At 52.0% G+C, this 18278-nt stretch overlaps 1 protein-coding gene across 2 annotated transcripts in view; it reads left to right on the top strand.

The window, feature by feature from the left end:
- SRRM3 (serine/arginine repetitive matrix 3) overlaps positions 1-18278 on the top strand; it is a 57348-nt gene that overhangs the window by 19323 nt on the left and 19747 nt on the right. For both annotated transcript variants that reach the window (XM_066382354.1, XM_066382355.1), the window contains exons 2-6: positions 3980-4244; positions 10360-10461; positions 17175-17303; positions 17399-17476; positions 18063-18092. In XM_066382354.1, coding sequence (XP_066238451.1) covers positions 4012-4244; positions 10360-10461; positions 17175-17303; positions 17399-17476; positions 18063-18092 — 572 coding nt within the window. In that variant the 5' untranslated portion in view covers positions 3980-4011. The remainder of the gene's footprint in view (positions 1-3979; positions 4245-10359; positions 10462-17174; positions 17304-17398; positions 17477-18062; positions 18093-18278) is intronic.

Genomic DNA, 18278 nt, shown 5'->3' with positions numbered 1-18278 from the left:
TTGATCATCAGGTGGTCAAAGTTCCATCCAGTCAATGGTGAACATATTGGATCAATGGTAAGGACATAGCCCTGTGGTCCTGCACTAAATACCACCATCTCATATGACATTGACCTATTAATTAGCTCTCTTGAATATAAGTCAATCTATCCACCAATTACAATAGTACAGAATATTAGTTCCCACCAGCATGATGTCTTTGCTTTACGAAATCTCATAAGGATTCCATAAAAGATGTCAAATGTCCTACAGAGAGACACTGTGCCTGCAGTAACTCCCTGGCTTGCTGGTCTAGCAACTCTAACTTGGAAAGAAGTAGTCTTAGTGTGCGATGACCCCTGGCCCCTCCTCCAGGGGTTCAAGGGTCATCCTTTTAATAACCTGCCTCAGATTCCTGCCTGGCACCCTCCAACTTACCAGAAGTTGGTAGAATCCACCATCTGTCCTAATAAAAATGCAGGCTGCCCCTGCCCCCTATACCTGTACACTCCTCTCCCTTCCTTCTCAGTCATTCCTGAAAGATTGCCCCCAGCAGCCTAGCAATCTCACCCAGATATTCTCCAAGTTCTGGGGATAGACTTTCTCAAGTCTGGAATCTGAATACATTCAGAACTGCCCCCAACAGCTTCTCCTCCCCTGCCCTCAAGGAGCTTGGGCCAAGTTTCGGGCTGGGGAGCCTCAGCCACCTCAGAGGGTAAGCCTGCAGAGCAGCATGGCTAAGAACCTGGCTCCTCCACAGCTCTTTCTGGGCCTGAGCACTGTCTCCCCACTCCTTCAGTGTGCTTCCTGCACTGCCAGGGGCTGGGAGGGCTTTGAGGAGCTGGAATGAAGGGATGGTCCCCTCCCCTCAAAGGGCTCACAGTCTAGAACAAGGTCAAATGAAAACAAGTTGAACCTCAGTAGCTAAAGAGGTGAGGACAAAAACGGTGGGAATCAAGGAAGGAATGACTCATTCTTCCTCAGAAGCAGGGAAGGCTTCCCAGGGGAGGTGACATTTGGGCTGGGCCCTGAAGGATGAGTAGAAGTTCCCCAGATGGAGAAGAAGGGAACAAGTATTCCAGCACAGAGGAACCACATGAGCAAAGGCACAAAGGAGTGAGAATGTTTGTAGGGGAACAGATGACCAAGGCTAAGGGGCTGGACATTGGTTTCAGGATGAGGTGGAGCAAGGGATAAAGCTGCAAGATAGCATAATGCAAAACATGAAGGGGTCTTGCCAGCTGTACTGAGAATGGTACCAGGTATTCCTCCATCCTGCCTCCTGCTGGAATTGTTTTCCATTTGTTTTATCCATATGCATTGAGCTCCACCTGCTCAGGCACTTTGCTGGCACTAGGGGCAAAAAAACTAAACTGCCCCCCAACCCAGGGGGAGCCAGGCCTGTGAACCTACAGTAACAACAGTGAGTAGCAAGAGCTCTGGGAGGGCAGCACCAGCCAGAGGGCTACGGGAAGGCTTGCAGAAGGTGGTGATGCCTATGAGCAGTGACTTTGAGGACATGTAGGAGTCAGAAGAATGTCTCAGGGAAAGAGAGAGGCAAATGGAAAGGCCTGGAGGCAAGAAAAACAGAGAATCTGTGGGTTAAGGCTAAACCAAAAGGCAGGCCATGTCAGAACTTTAAGCCAAGGTGATAGGAAAGCCACTAGAGGCTGTTAATTAGGGCATGACACAGTCTGATTTGCTCCTGGACTGATCTGCCAGATAGCAGATGCAGGATGAACAGAGAGGGCAGAGGGCCCAGGCAGGATGCCGAGGCCAGAGTAGACCAGACTAAGGGGCTTGGATTGAGATCATAATGGGAGGGAAGGAAGTGGATAAATGTGAGCGATGTTGAGAAGGGATGAGGAACCAAACTTGATGACGGGTGAGTGGCAGTGGGCCAGGGCAGTGGAGATCTCCAAGCTCCATACATGTCCCTGGCTCAGGTGACCAACATACGGAGGGTTCACTCATGAGTCGAGCATCATGGCCAAGGCAGTTGGGGAGCAGTGTTCCCAGAGCTCTGTGTGGGGACTGGGAAGTTGGTAATGCTTATGGGATGCCCCAGGAGAAGCCCTGGTGGAACTGAGGTGCAGTGGTGGGATAGGAACAGGCAGGATGCCTGTAGAGTTTGGGGTAAGGAAAGGTTAAAAGGGCCCTGGCCGGTTGGCTCAGCGGTAGAGCGTCGGCCTGGCGTGCGGGGGACCCGGGTTCGATTCCCGGCCAGGGCACATAGGAGAAGCGCCCATTTGCTTCTCCACACCCACCCCCCTCCTTCCTCTCTGTCTCTCTCTTCCCCTCCTGCAGCAAAGGCTCCACTGGAGCAAAGATGGCCTGGGCGCTGGGGATGGCTCCTTGGCCTCTGCCCCAGGCGCTAGAGTGGCTCTGGTCGCAGCAGAGCGACGCCCCGGAAGGGCAGAGCATCGCCCCCTGGTGGGCAGAGCGTCGCCCCTGGTGGGCGTGTCAGGTGGATCCCGGTCGGGCGCATGCGGGAGTCTGTCTGACTGTCTCTCCCCATTTCCAGCTTCAGAAAAATACAAAAAAAAAAAAAAAAAAAAAAAGAAAGGTTAAAAGAATAGCTTTGGTCTGTAAAACCCCAAGAGCCCTCTTCTCCTAAAGAGTTTAGTTGATGCTTCCAGGTATAGGTGGGGATCAGAGGCTCAGAGAGGGGCAGTGATGTTCTCTGGGTCACACAGCAAGGAGTGGAGGATCATGGCTTAGAACCCAAGAACTTGGGACTTAAGGGAATGGACATATAAAGGAGCATATGTTCTCATCCCCACTGTCACTGTTCCCTTCAGAGCCTCTAGTGCCTCTCACAGTCCCCCTCTCTCCTCTCTCTTCTCTGCCTTCCAGTCTCTGTAGCTCTGAATACCCCTCACCTACATCACTCTGAGGCTGGTAAGGGGAATGTGTGTTGGGGTTGTGTTGCAGGAAAGGCCCATCCAGGATGTCCAGACATGGCCAATCTCTTCTTCTCTTCCCATCTCCCTCTACCCTTTCCCTCCCTCCCACCCCACTCCCTGTTGCTTAGCAACTAACAGAACCTTGGAGAAAGGAAATGGAAATAGCTCAGGAGGTCCCTCCCTCTGATAAGATAGGTCTTTGGTGTGTATGTGTGTGTGTGCCCACACAAAAGAATGCACATGCTCTATTTTGGGCTAGCATGGACTCAAGACTTCTTACCTCCCAAGCCATGCTGACTCTCACGTCACCCTGAGCCTGTAGGAGGATGTAGCTGTCTGGGAAGCTAACATCAGTGCCACTTTGGGTCACATCCTCAGAAGCAGTGTTTCTATAACAAAGGAGTAGACAGTCCCATGTGCTTCAATCTCGATCAGGTCTCATCTTGACTGTTGGCTTTGGAGAAATTAGCCAGATAAAAGTAGGAATTGAAAACTACATCTGTGGCGGGAATGCCCCCAACCCTGGAGAAGGCTGTTTTCCCATTTCTCAGGGCTGCCCCGGGAGCACTCAGGGAGGCGGGAGCACATGTGGTCTGTCATCCCACCAGCCAGAGCCAGGACAATAAGTGTTTTGGGGAGGAGGGGATTTTAACTGAGCCTGATGGAAAACCAAGAATAAAGTAACAATTTTTTTCCCAGGGAACAATTTGATTACCTGGGGAGCTGCAAGCAGGTGTTGCAGGCAGGAGCTAGGCCGTCAGGCCCAGGCATTGGTACAAGGCAAAAAGGGTTGCACTGGTTACTAGGTCGCAGAAAATGACACCATTCCAAGCCAAGGACCCTTAGAGACCATCTATAGTCCCTCCAACATTCACCCATCTTACAGATGGGTAAAGCCCAGTGTCCAATCCTCCTCATGTTCTGAGGTGTGACCCAAAGGTGCAAACCTGCTGTCCACCCCCCTCTGCAGCCTGGGGGGAAGCGGATTAGAGCTATGAGTGGGCCTTTAAATCTCCAGGATTAACCCGCGCAGAGGAGCTTAGCAGGTGGCGGAGAAGTGACCATCCCGCCTCGTGCCTGTGTTTGTCCCGCAGGGCCGAAGCCAGCGGCTCCGGGGCCAGCTGCTATGTCCTCCACAGTTAACAACGGGGCGGCCAGCATGCCCTCCCCGCCGGATGCTGCGAACGGCTTCCCGCAGCCAGGCGCCTCGTCGGGGAACTGGCCGCGGGCGGAGGAGGAGCTGCGCGCCGCCGAGCCAGGTCTGGTGAAGCGCGCGCACCGCGAGATCCTGGACCACGAGCGGAAACGGCGCGTGGAGCTCAAGTGCATGGAGCTGCAGGAGATGATGGAGGAACAGGGGTGAGCGTCCTGCGAAGCCTGAAGGCGGGTGTCTATGGGCTGCGGGGCAGGGCCAATGGGCGGGGACAGGGCGGGGACGGGGCGGGGCTGGCGCCAAAGACCGAGCCAAGCAAGCGTGGGGACCCTGGAGCCAGCTAGGCAAAGGACCAGGGGTGGGAGTCTGAACTCGTGGTACTGGAACCATTGCAAGCCCAGCCGAACTTTTATTCATTTATTAGTTTATTCGAGCAGTAAACCGTCTTGAATACCTACTCTATTTCAAGCTCTGAACTGGGCTCAGATTCACAGAAGACAAGGAGACACAATTCATGCCTTCCAAAAACATCCAGTGCAGTCCAGTGAGGAAGAAAGGCATGTAAATATCGGTGACAATTCAAGGCCTCAGTTTTTCCTTCTATAAAATGGTCACCTCGAGCTGCCTGGACTCTGCCAAACAGGTGCTGCAGCCAGACAAGAAAACACAAAGGACCTTTACTATGTGTGAGGGCTGCCTGTGGTTTCAGCACAAAGGAATTTTGCTGGCAGCCATATCCAAAAGCTTAGGTTGCACCCTCTCTAGTTCAGAACTAGTCACAGGGGCACAAAGTGTGCAGGACACTGTGCTGGGCAATGCTGGGATCCACAGTTGGGTTGGAGTTACTTCCTCAAAGTCCTTCCCCATCTCAGAAAGGAAACAAGCATGTTAACAACCAACTCCATCACAAAACAGATTAGAATCATGCTCAGAGGACAGGACAGGAGAGGGTCAAGTGCTTCAGGAGCTAAGAAAAGAGATTCTGAGAAAAGACATTTGAATGGGCCTTAAGGAATGAGTAAGAGTTTGTCCCGCTGAGAAGGAGGGGTTGTGAAGGAACTCCCTCACAAGTCTAGTGGAGATGGGACAGCCCTCACACATGGAGCTGAAGGCAAAGAAACAGAACAAAGCCCACCCGTTTGTGCAGTTCCAGGGAAAGCTGGCAGTCCCAAGGCTCCCTTTTGCATCTGCCCTGAGTACTTTGAAGCATGTGGGCTGGCAGTGGAGGGAGACAGAGTTGGGAGCAGGGCCAGCCCAACAGACATGCACTGTCTGTGAGCTGAGGAATCAGAAGTGCCAGTGCATGGGATTGGGCCTGGAGCTGCGTCAGGGCAGACAGCCTGCCGACAGCAACCCTTCCAAACCATACTTTCGTCTGCCCATCCAGGCCTCTTGGACTCCTCAAGAGGCAGCCAAGACATGGCTTACTGTCTCTGTGGAGCCCAGGAAGACACTGAGGCTCAAACAGAGACAGTCACCAATGGAAGGTATCAAAAAGGCAATTCAAAGCTGGGCCTGGGTTCAGGGCCACCTGTGGTGTTTATAAGGGAAAAGAAGGGGCACAGGGACCTTTCTGTTCACCTCCAGCTGGGGACCAGGTTGGGCAGGGGAGGGTCTCTGCATAGAGAGGTGGATGGGAGGCTGCTGCAAACGGACTGAAAGGAGGTCTCCAGCTGGCAGCTGAGAGCAGGCTGGGCAAGCAATGGATGTGGACAGAGACATGAGATCCCTAGGGCAGGGGTGAGTAGAGGGTAGGATGGAGGACCTTTCTGCAGGGAGAGCCCCAGGACCTTAACCCTGTAAATCCTGCTGAGTTGGGTGAGTCCAGGAGAAGGAAGCCAGCAGGCATGGTTAGGGAATAGAGGTATGACTGGGACAAAGGAGGTAGGGCCAGACTTTGGGGCTTTATTCTTGGAAGCTGCCCCTTCCCCCTTACAGAGCCCCTTTCTCTTCCTGAGCATCTCTCTCCTGACACTAAGCCCCATCCTCTTCCCTGAACCTTTCATTCTGATAGCCCTCCCCCTCCAGAACCCTTCTTTCAGGGAACCCCAAGGCACCTCCCTCATGGAGTGCCTCTCCCTCTGCAGGCCTCCTCCCCCCGCTGAATCTCCTCACTGCACTTACTTGGGAGGGTCTGTACCAGAAGAGGGCAGCCTCAGGTGGAAGGGCATGGCATCTGGCCTTGTCTGTGTCAGTTTCCAGGCATCAAGGACCTGTGCCTCTCTGAGAAGCACCCACTAGGCCTCCAGATGTTCAGTGCCCTTTCCCCCACCCAAGCCCTCACTGCAGGCAGTCCTCAGACTGGAGTCTCCCACAAAACTAGCTCTCTAGTCGCCATCCTCCTCCCTTCCCATCTCTTAGTGACAGCCTGGTGTTTGAAGGGCACAGCTACTCTAAGACCCAACAATCCAGACTTCCAGCCCAGGCCTGTGACCTTGGACAAGCCACAACTACTTCTCTGTAAAATAGGGACATCTCTCTTCTAGAATTGTTCTGAGGGTCCTGAGGACTAAGGCACATACAGGGCTTCTCTGTCCCCAACCAGTCCCCAATAAGTGCTTCACAAACACTAGGGCCTTTTGCCCTGTTATCAAATCCAGTCATTAATATCCATTTCTAGAGACACTGGCTCATTTACGTTTATTTAGTAGGTTCTCAGGCATTTGACAAATATTCCCACTAGTCACAGAAATACACATTCTTTGGCCCCATTAAAAGCAATCCCTTTCTTAATATTGATGGATGGCCCGCTAATTCACTGGTGATTGATGCTGCATTTGGAATCACCTTCCGGGGTAGCCTCTGTTTGTAGCCTGCAGTCACTATGGGGGTGGGGACAAAGCCCCCAGTCTGTGCAATATGATGCTTCTACCCTCCCTCCCCCCACAAACAGCCCCTCATCCAGGCCCCTTCCTGTGAGGACACAATGATAATGGTGGTGGTATCCAGGTGGACAGTGCAGGCTCTGCACCCAGCTGGCTTGGAACTTAGAGCCCTCCCCTCTCCCTGTTCTGTTTCCTCATTTATAAAATGAGAATAGTGAGGCTACTCAACCCCTCAGAACTACAGTGAAAATCAAATTAACAACCAAAGAAGGAATTATCTAGGAGCCCTGGGTCTGGGGCAAGGATGAGTAGAATGAAATGTTTTCCACTCTGGGGACCTCTTTTAAAACACAGTATCCCCTCATCCCACTCCAGCCCCAGAAAGCAACCCAGGAAGTCCCCAAACAACAACAAATTTGGTATATCCTTCCCATGCAGTAATGTGGGGACAAGGAAGATAGACATAATTGTCCTCCCTATCTCCACTTCCCTGTCCAAGCCCTTGACTTTTAGTATGAGGCTTTGACCAATGCCAGCCAGGCCTCCTGCATGGCCTTAAGTTGGCAAATGCTGCCACTTCCACTTCCACAGAGCGTGGAGGGTTTGGGTACCATCTCCCTTCCATTGCAGCCTTTGTCTCCTGGAAGAGAGGCAGAGGTCTGGAGTAGAAAAAGACAGAGAGCCTGGGATATCTAGACCCTCTGTCCCCACCACTCTGGAACAAAAAGTCCTCAATCACTACAAATTATTGAGCACCTACTATGTGCCAAGAGCTTTATATGCATCATTTCCCTTAGTCCTTATGACAACCTTGAAAGGCAGGTTGGTTACTATCCCATTTCACAGATGTAGGGGCTAAGGCTAAGAGAAGTGCATGGACTTGTCCAAGGTCATGAAGCTAGAAGGTGGGAAGTATGCCAGGACTCCAAAATAGGCCTTGCTGGCTCTCCTGCCTCACCCCTTAATCAATGTCCCACGTGGCCTCAGCTGAGAGAGTTCATATCAAAAGATATGAAGGGAGGAGAGACTGGGAGATGATGGTCACATTTGAGACCTCTTTACCCAATAACCAGATGTTATTCCTGGATCCCCAGCTTCTCCCACCACGAAATCCTGGGGCATAGAGTTGTCCTCCCCAAACCTCCAAGCTGATTCAGTCCAGCCCCTCCCCGCTCCCCAATAGATGCTGGAGTTCTCAACTTGTCTTAGACCTGCTGACTCCAGAATGAGCCTCATCCCTGCACATGTCCTATTCCAGGTCTGAATGAAGTCTATCTCCCTGCATCACGTGCTCCATACACCCCCAGACATAGGGCTTGGACCCTGGCCTCAAGCTCTTCCTATCCAGCTGGGAACCAGCCCAGCCTTGCTCTTGGGCCATCTCCTCCCAGCCCCAAACATGCAGGGCCCCATGCCAATGGTGCATCCTGCCCATGTCTCCCTCTGGGGTCTATGAGTCAGGGGCTGAGCAGATTTAAAGGGCCTAGGCTGTTTGTCTCTGTGCTGGTGACAATGACAAGCTGGTCCCTAAGGAGAAGGTGAGATGGGAGCAGTTTCTCTGTCCCTCCACTACTTAGAGAGAGGCTACCACCTTTTTCTCCTGGGCACCGGGCCAGCCCAGCTGTCCGAGGGCTCTGCACTGCCCAATGCACAAGGACAAGGACCCTGCAGCTGAATGGTAAACAGGGACTGAGGTGGATGCCATAGGCCCAGGCCCAGAGCTTGGTGAAGCGGGGTTAGAAATGTCAGTACAGTGTGGCCTGAGCACCCTGCAGCACACACACACAAATCCTCCCTGTGGTGGGGCTGGGGCTGGGAGTTGGAGAAATGGACCTCTCGCTGTGCCAGCAGGATTCGGCCTTCCCTATGGTAGCCTACACAGTGCCTGAACCTGCAGAGGATCAGACCCAAGCTGGAGGTCAGGAGACACCTGGTTAAAAAGTTGTGCTTCTCATCTATTCCTGTCCAAGGTATTAATAAGTCCCCGAGCCCCAGCCATTCTCCCACCTAGACAGTTTTGTCCACTTCTTCCCCTCCATTTTCAGGCCACTCTCTAGCTCTGACTTCACCATCTCCTGCATGAACCTCCGCAGGAGCCCAATGCCAGCCTCCCTGCCCCCAGGTCCTTCTCCTCTAGCCATACAGCTGCCAACGCCACCTTTCCAAAATAAAAGTCAAACCTTCAAACTCTTCAATGCCTCTCCATCACCAGTCACTCATTTATCAAAAATATGGGGTGCCACAGGTGGAAAGCAAGGTGCCAAGTGCTGGGGACACAATGACAATCCAGGCAGACAAGGTCCCTGCCCTCAGGGAACTCCCAGGCCAGAATACAGAGGAATCAACAAATAATGACTAACACATGAACCACCTGCCAGCATCCAGGAGGCACAGATTGCCATGGAAACACAAACAGCAGCAGATAACCTGGTCAGAGGGTATCCATGCTGTTGTTGTAAACATCCTATGAGTCACATCTTTCTGCTTAGTCATGATTATTTCCTCAAAGTAAACCGGAAAGTTAATTTAGGAGTCAAAGGGTGTGTTTGTTTTTTAAGGCTTTTGAAAACAGTTGCCAAATTGCTCTCTAAAGTGGCAGGGTCAATCCACACATGATTGTTGAACAAGAAAGAAAATAATTAAGGAGAAAGGGATGGAGAAAAGATATGGAGTCCCTAAGAGGAAACAATGTACTCTTTTCATGAAGAGGCTGAGTAGGAGGGTTGGGCCTACTTTGTGGATAGAGGGTGAATGGTGAATGGATGATGGAGACAAGACAGGACCCCATTTCTATTTGACACCATGTTTTCTGTCCGGGACAATGACCTGCTGCCTAGGAAGGAATGAGGGTGGGGGTTGGGGGCTGCAAGATTCATTCAGCAGCAGCCACTGGATGGATACCTGCTGTGTCCCTGGCACAGGGTGAGCAAAGACCCACACACACACCCGGGCAGCATGGACACCTGCTGGAGGGAGAAACTCAGGGGAGCTGGACAGCCGGGAAACAATGGATCTAGCACTGGAATCCCCAGCAAGCTACTTGGTAGCCTTTATCTTGCAGAGGTGGAGATGCTCTAAGGACCTCCCAAGGCTATTGTAAGGATCAGATGTCCTTGAGGCCAGGAAAGCAGAAAAAACCATGGATTCTCACTTCTCCCTCAAATGTGTCCAGGGAGTGACTGTAGCCTGTATGTGGGAGGAAGTCCTGCCCTGGGTGGATGAGGGCTGGGAGGAAGGGCATAGCCTAACCTAGTTGGTCTCCCTACCACTGGGAACAACTCTTCCCATAGTTTGTTTGTTTGTTTAGCTGGTTGGTTGGCTGCTTTGGTACAAAGTGGGCAGGCCTTGAGCTTCCCCAGAGCTGAGCACCTTGGTTGGACGGATCTTCACAAGCTGGAAAGTGTTCTCGTGACTGAGGGCTGGGGAAGGGGAGGGCATAGGGGCGAAGGGAACCAAAGTCAGGAGAACAGCCCTCACCCTCCGTGCACCCCTGCAGGTACTCTGAGGAGGAGACCCGACAGAAGGTCAGGACTTTCCGGCAGATGCTGATGGAAAAGGAGGGAATGCTCACCAGGGAGGACCGATCTGGGAGCCACATGTGAGTGCCACCTGTGTGGGGGCAGGCAAAGGGAGGACGTAGGCTCAGGCAGCATCTGGGTGGCAGAGGGGCCTTTCCAAATCCCCCTTCCAGATGTTGGGGTGTGCACAGAAGAGGAGGAGGATGAGAGAGACACGGGCTCTGTCCACTGGGAGCTCCCTCTTTCCTATTAGTGCATGATTTCCAGGTCTTTCCCAGTAGTCTTGATCTTAGCTTTCCTTGAGTGAGTGAATGAATGAATGAATGAATGAATGAATGATGTGTATACATAAGAACTGGGACACACTGGGAGATACGCGATTGGAATGTTGCAGTGTCTCCATCATTAAAAGAAATGTCCTTGAGGATCTGTGCTGCATGCCTGACCCCGTGCTAGTGCAGTGAGGGGGTGGAGACAAGGGGGGACATGCCTCCTGCTCTCTTGCTGGAAACACAAACCTGTAACCTGAAACCAGGAATTAAATCAACTCCTGACAATGTGGCCATTTGAACCTTTCAGACTTGTGCGTGTTCTATGAGGAAACTGAGGGGGACAAGCTAGGGTGGTTGTCAGTCAGGAAGGGCTCCTTGGGAGAGGCAGTATCTGGAAGACTTGGTGGTCAAGGAGGACACCTGCTCTGGAGGGAGGGGAGAATATAGACTGCAGGATCCTGGGACCCCACTAGAAGTTTAGCTCCCTGAGGATAACATCTTTATCAGTTATGTTTACTGCTACATTCCTGATGCCTAGAATAAGGCAGCTGGCCAATTTTCTCTAAAGTCTAAGTTTCCTCCTTCACAGAGAGAAGGGGTTCAACCAGAAGGCTTCTTTTAGCTCAGGCAGCCAAAATGGTGTGAAAATAGCACTCCAAACAGTGACTGCAGCAAGCTGGTGGTGCGCACCGGATTACTCAGAGGCCGGGAGGAGCTGTTTGTGGTGCTGAACCCAAGGTTGGAGGCAGACCTGACAGATTGATTGGTCGTGTGCCTGCCTTCCTGTGGACCTTCACGTCTTAGCTCAGAGTGTGGGGTAATGGAGGGAGAGTGCAGGCTCTGGTGTCAGACGCTACAACTGTCCAACCTTTTAAGTTCAATGTTAACCCCTTGGGCTATGGGTCCTAGCTCCACCACACCCCAGCGGTGTGACTTGAGCAGGACCTTAACTTCTCAGGGCCTCCACCTTTCACTTATAAAATGGAGAATTAGTACCTACCTCATAGGACTGCTGAGGAAATTAAATGAGACATTGAATGTGAGCATGAGGAATAGTCACAGCACACAGCAGACATGTGTCACTAATAGATGATCACCACCACTGTCTGCATCAGCTCAGGCGACTATAACAAAAATATACACTGGGTGACTGATCAACAACAAAAATGGCCTGACCTGTGGCAGCACAGTGGATAAAGCATTGACCTGGAACACTGAGGTTGCTGGTTCAAACCCTGGGCTTGCCTGGTCAAGGCACATATGGGAGTTGATGCTTCCCGCTCCTCCCCCTGCTCTTCTCTCTCTCCCTCTATCTAAAATGAATAAATTTTTTAAAAATGCATTTCTCACAGTTCTAGAAGCTGGAAGTCTGAGGTCATGGCCAGGTCCATGTGAGGAGTATCTTCCAGGTTGTAGACTGCTACTGTCTTCTATCCACAAATGATGAAAAGAAAGCCAGCTAGCTTTCTTGTCTCTTCTTATAAAGGCACTAATCGTATTCATAAAAGCTCCACCCTCATGACCTAATTACCTCCCAAAGGCCCTGCCTTCTAATACCATCACATTGGGATTAGAGTTTCAACATACAAACTTTTTTGTGGGAGACACATTTAGTTTATAACAACCATGATCCTCATGATGATAAGAGGGCTTGGCAAAGGTGAGTACTAGATTGGTCTTAACTTATTCCCCTCTGCCAGGGTGTCTCCACCTTCTCTGCCAACTGTGGGATTCTCTTGAGTATCTGTGAAGCCCTCTGACCATCTAGCAGTCCCTGTGCTCATGCCTTTGGCTTCCTGACCCTGATACCCCACACCCACTCATAGGCTGGTAATTTGAGAAGTGAAGATATTCAATGCCTCTTTTTCTCCAAGAAGAGCCAGCTAAAGGGTCTCCACCTCTGTGTGTGTGTGTGTGTGTGTGTGTGTGTGTGTGTGTGTGTGTGTGTGAGATTTTAACCTCTATAGACCATAAGAGTTCCTGACACCTCCCACTCAGGAAAGGATCTCGACAGGGACAGAGTCACTCCAAAAGCTTTTTATCCCCAGAAAGCATTCTTCTTCCTTAAATGAATTGACTGGTTTTAGTGACGGACTTTTATGACAGTCCCACCTGAAGTCTATCTACCATACTGGATACCAGAACATCACACTGCTGCAGTATCTGGATGTGATCCCGGAGCCAGTGGAAGGTTTTGAGAGGTGTGATGTGGTCAGACAGGTATTTGGGGACTTTCCTGTTTGGAAGATGATCAGATGGGTGAAATTGCAGGGAGAACAGTGGAGCAGCTGGCACTCTGTTCTGAGTGAGAAGTGATGGAGGGGAAGAGTGAGGTCCCAGAGATGTGGCAAGAGGGCACACTTTTATCCTTGGAAATAGTAGATGTGGGAACTCCTGTTTTGCCCTGGAAACCTTCTGTGAGTTCCCTAACATCCAGGCAATCTAGTCTGGACTCCCTGGCCTGACATTCAAGGCCTCCACACTCTAGACCCAGCCCGGTCTCCCACTCTCAGCATCACACTGCCACTGCCAGCCTGACCTGCCGGCAATTCCCAGCTGTGTCCTGCATGTTCTCACTCCCACACCTTTTATCAGTGAGCCCTCAGCCTGAAACACCCTAGCCCCTTCTGGAGGTTCAAAACACCTCATCATCCAAGGCTGCCTCTAAAAACCACTTTGCCCATATTCCCAGAATAAAAGTAAAACCTTCTCTTCTTTGGAATGTACATGTTTTCTTTACTTTTTGTGCCTGCTGTCAGTTCTTTTTTCTTTTCACTCTAATAGATAACGACAACTTTTAAGAATAGTTGTTTTCATAGTTATGTAATATAACAAAATTTTGGGGACAGAAGGTTTATAGAAAATGAAATTCATAAGCTACTTTCTAAAACAGTGAGCAACTGTGTTTCTTTTTCTATGCATCTAATTTTATACATAGTGTGACATCTCTGTGCCTTACTATTTTATCTGTAGGATGGGAATACTTATGGTGGCATCCACATCAGAGGCTTATTCTTAACATTAAATGATTACATGAGCTAAGTACATGTAAAGTGCTTAGAATAGTAGCTGGCATCTGCATTAGTCATTATAATAAGCAGTATCATATTTTTGCCCTGCATTTAGAGGAGATAGAGGAGAGGCACCAGGCCTGACTCATCCCTATTCCTGCCACCACAAACCCCAACCCCGCCAGGCCCCTGGCAGGCCTGGCACACTGGCTGAGTGAATGAGCAGAGAGGGCAGAGCCTTTGCCTGGGATCTGCCCCTCCTTTGTCTGGACTTCTTCATCTGTCAATTGGCCATTATGCTGCTGGCTAATGGGAAACAGAACCAGTTAATTAGAAAAATTGCTGGCGTGAAGAAGAGCATGTGACAGGCAGTCTTTTCCCAGGTCAGAACCTTGCTTATGGCAGCCAGTCTGGCATGTGTCCTGTGTGGTGCTGTGTTCAACCTTGATGTGTTCTTAGTCTCCCTGCAGTGGACTCTTTGGGCCTGCTTTGGTCAGCTCTGTGGGGCTTGGTTTGTTCTGTCATGGGGAGGAGCACCTCCCCTACCTATTTCATGGATGTGGTGAGAAGCAAACTAGGCCACAAACATGAACTTAAGAGCAAGAAACGTTAAATACATCTCAGTACACACTCCCACAACTGTGTCTATAAAGTAGGGAGGGGACAGCTGAGTTATGTACAGCGAGGAATCCCAGCCAGCTAAGTCAAGGGCTGTCCTGTTTGCACATGACATCTCAAAACCAATTGCATAGGTGAGCTTACATTCTTTATGCAAAGGTCCCAAAACCACAAGGGATGTTCCTTTCCCTCTCTGGGCCCCAGTTTCTTTGTAAAACGAGGGGAGTGCAATTTCTCTAAGTGGCTTTGTGTGGGATTTGTGAACTGCAGAGAACTAATTAAACATTAGAAAACATTATTGTTGGTGAGAAAGGCAGGACAGGAGAACCCTGGGAGATCTTGCAAAGCAGATGTATCAGTACCAGCCTCACAAAACTAGCAAAAGAGGTGGCAGCCTGCTCCCACTGATATCCCTGGAACTCTCAGGATAAATCTTACTGGAAGATTCTGAGACCTTGTGCTTCTCCCTGAGCCTGCTACTTGTACCGTATGCCTGCTCTCAAGCAAATCTCTCGGAAGGGACTGAAGAATGAAAGGCCAAATGATAAGTCCCCAGGGAAGGAGACCAGGGTAGCAGGGAGGGAATTCTGTCCCTGGGACAGAGGAAGAAAAAAGAGATGTCCTAGGGGGTAAGGCCACAGTGAGGGGAAGGAGGAGCTCAGTGAGGGTCTCCATGCAGTGGCTATCTCAGCTGGGATGTTAGGAGGCAAGAAAGGATCCCTGCAGAAGGCAGTGCCCAAACTGACCTATTTTATTTTGTGAATAACCGTCCTCATTTTTGTGTCTAGATAAATGGAAGCCCCTCCTCCCAGTGGCTTACCAGCACAATGTTGGAGTGCCCTTAAGTTATGTGCTAAAGACTATGTTTTATGTGTCAGGTATTTGTGTGGTTGAGGGCTGTGTGGGGTGACAGGCCTTGAGAGGGTGGGGTCCTGACTAGGCCAAGGAGTTGAATATTTCTGGGAGAGGAGGTGGGAGGCCACTGGCTTTGGAAAGAGGAGCAAAAGGAGTGTGAGGAAGAGCTGAGAGATTTGAGTGAAGGGATGTGGGGGTGTTTGACTCTGTGAGGGTGGGGGATGACATGAGCCTCTCCTCCATCACCCAGGAAAACCTCCTGCACTGCCTAGATGACTTCAAGGCTGCCAGGGTCAGGTTGATGTTTGGAAATTGAATGGCATTATTGAGATTCAAGATTAGCAGATTAGTGGGTGCTCTGCTGGAGATTTGTCCCTGAAAATTCTTTTCCCTCAGTAGCTACAGTCTGCCTTCCTTGTCCTGTATCTCTTTCATGTGTCACAACGGATTTCTCCCTGGGAGAGAAGGTTTGGTATGTGTCAGACAGAGGCTCCTCATCTAACAGTGGTGACCATGTGTGGGACAACAGGAGCTTTAAAGACAGAATCTTACTTAATCCTCTCCTCAAAGCTGGGATATCCTTTTCCTCGTTGGATAGATAAGGACCCTGCGGCTCAGTGAGCTTGGTCATGCCTGGATCCAGACCTATCTGTGTGAATCCAAAGCCGATGGCATGTTTTTAACCATCTGTCAGCAAATCCTGGCCTTCCTCTCTCAGGGTAGGGAAAGAATGAGCCAGGTGAGTGGCATCCAGGAGTGAGGATAATTCTGCCAAAAGCAAGGCTGCGCCTCCATGCAGAAGGGGGCACTACCCTAGCTAGCATGGAATGAAAGAAGGAAGGTGGGAAGGCCACCACCAGGGACCGGTTACTCTGGAGCCTGGCCTTTGAAGTTGCTTCTGGGCTTGTTCAATAAAAAACAAAGTTGCACAACACCTGTTACCTCAGTGAATTCTCCCAACTGCCCTGTAAAACACAGTCATCACTCTCATCTTGGTGAAGAGGCACAGAGAGGGAGCATGACAGGCACCAGGTCACACAGTGTGACTCAGGGACAGTGCATGATGAGGGCACATCTGCAGCTTTAAACTACTGTGCTTGTCTTAAGCCCAGCTGCCTTTGGGGGAAAAAGCATCATTCTTCTAAGTGCCTGCAAGGTGAAATAATCTGGCAGAAGAAGGCTGGGAACTCCTGAGCCAGGACAGGGTCCCTGCTGAGCGTAGGGGAGAGCTCTGCAAGATGGATGGGGAGCATCCGAGGCGGGCAGAGCGCTGGGTTGGCGCCTGCTGCCGCCAGGCAGTGATTGATGACAGCCTGGCAGCAGAAGAGCAACGAGGCCTCGGGAGGCTGGAGGCTGTGAGAGGAGGGCAGGAGAAGCTATGAATATTTCAAAGAAGAGGCCAGAGCTGGAGGAAGGAGGGCTGTGGAGGAGGGAGGCAGTCGGGTGGGCAGGGGAAGCAGCTCGGGGAATAGGCCAGCAGGGTTAAGGAAGCCTGATCAGTGAGGGGGTCAATGAGGGAAAAGGAAGGCTGGAGAGGGGGGTGGGCTTAGAGAGGGGAGAGGGGCTGGGGAATAGGGCAGTGAGGCTAAAGGGGACAGGGATCCATGAAGGGGGCTCAGCGAGGGAAAGGAAAGGAGGCTGGGTGAGGGGTGCAATGAATGGGACTAAGGGACAAAGAATCGATGCCGGCAGAGGACTCAATGAGGGGAGGGGACTCAGGAAGAGGGGGCTCACTGATGAGAGAGGAAGAACTTGGAAGGAGAAATTAGAGGGAGGAGGGCTCGGTTGCTCTTCTTTCTCTTTTGCAAAATACGGCTCCGTTAAGGTTGTGGGGTCTGTAAGGAAGGTTCCCCTTTGGATTCCCACATCCCCGCGTGACCGTCTGCCGGTCGAGGCTGCAGACCCCGGAGACGGCCGCACCACGCCTTCCTTGGACCTTTGGGGCGGACCAGGCCGGGGTGCTGTGCTGAGCAAGGGGAAGCGGGAAGCCCCGGCCAGGTCGCGGGAACGGGTGCTGAGCGTCCCTGTCGCCGGCAGCGTGGCGGACACCCCGCGGCTGCCTGAGGGCGCCGAGCCGGGCCTGGAATACGCGCCCTTTGACGAAGACGACGGCCCGGTGGACTGCGACTGCCCGGCCGCCTGCTACCGCGGGCACCGGGGGTACAGGTCAGCGCCCAGCGCGACGGGGAGAACCAAGGCCGGGGTGGGATGGGGACCGCTCCCTTCCCCTCACCGCGCCCCGCCCCGCTCCTTCTCACCAGGACCAAGCATTGGTCCAGCAGCTCGGCATCGCCCCCTCCCAAGAAGAAGAAGAAGAAAGGAAGCCACCGGCGCAGCCGGTGAGAGCTCCAGGAGGGCAGCCGGCCAGCGGCTGGGGCAGGAGGGGTGCGGTGGGTTCCCCCAGGAGTCCGAAGGGACCCAACGCTGCATCTGTGAGCCCGCCCTCGTTGAGCTCCTCTGCCTTTGTTGAATCCCTCCCCCTCACTGTGTTGCCCCCAACAACGTGCTCTCCCGGTTACTGACCCCCCCTCACTCAACCCCCTTCCTTTCATGAGGCTCCTCCCCCCACTGAGCTCCTCCCCTTCATCAAGTCGTCCCCTCTCACTGCGTACCATACCGTACCCCCACATTGGCACTCACTCACCCCAGCCCCCAGAACCGGATGTCTTGACCCCCCCCCCCAGTCTCAGTCCCTCTGCCCCAGAACTGGCCACACTGACCCCACCCCTGCATCAGTCCACCTGATAGGTGCCCTCTGTCCTTGCCCAGCAGTCCTGCTCTCCCCACCACATGTGTGAGTGACCTGGGAAGGGGTTTGTTAGGATCTCATCTGTGGTTCCTCTTCCCCTGTCCTGAGACCCTACCAAATGTCTGGGGGCCCAACTAACACAGCCCAACTGTCCTTCTTTCTCCCTTGGCCCTCAGCAAAAAGAGGAGACTAGAGTCCGAGTGCAGGTCAGTGATGAAGGTGGGCAAGGGAGGGCGTGTCTGTGGGTGGGTGGGATCCCAGGGCCATCCTCCAGAGGCAGGAGGCCTGGCACCTCAGGGCCCGGACCTTGAATACCACCAGCTTTTCCCCACAGCTGGCAGAAATCCCACCATTACAGCCTCGAACTTTTGGGTTTGAGACAGTCCTCTCTT

The sequence above is a fragment of the Saccopteryx leptura genome, chromosome 4 (assembly GCF_036850995.1).
Source record: "Saccopteryx leptura isolate mSacLep1 chromosome 4, mSacLep1_pri_phased_curated, whole genome shotgun sequence".
In the NCBI taxonomy this organism is placed as follows: domain Eukaryota; kingdom Metazoa; phylum Chordata; class Mammalia; order Chiroptera; family Emballonuridae; genus Saccopteryx; species Saccopteryx leptura.
Note: the sequence above shows the minus strand (reverse complement) of the source record. Positions and strands in the feature narration are given on the sequence as shown.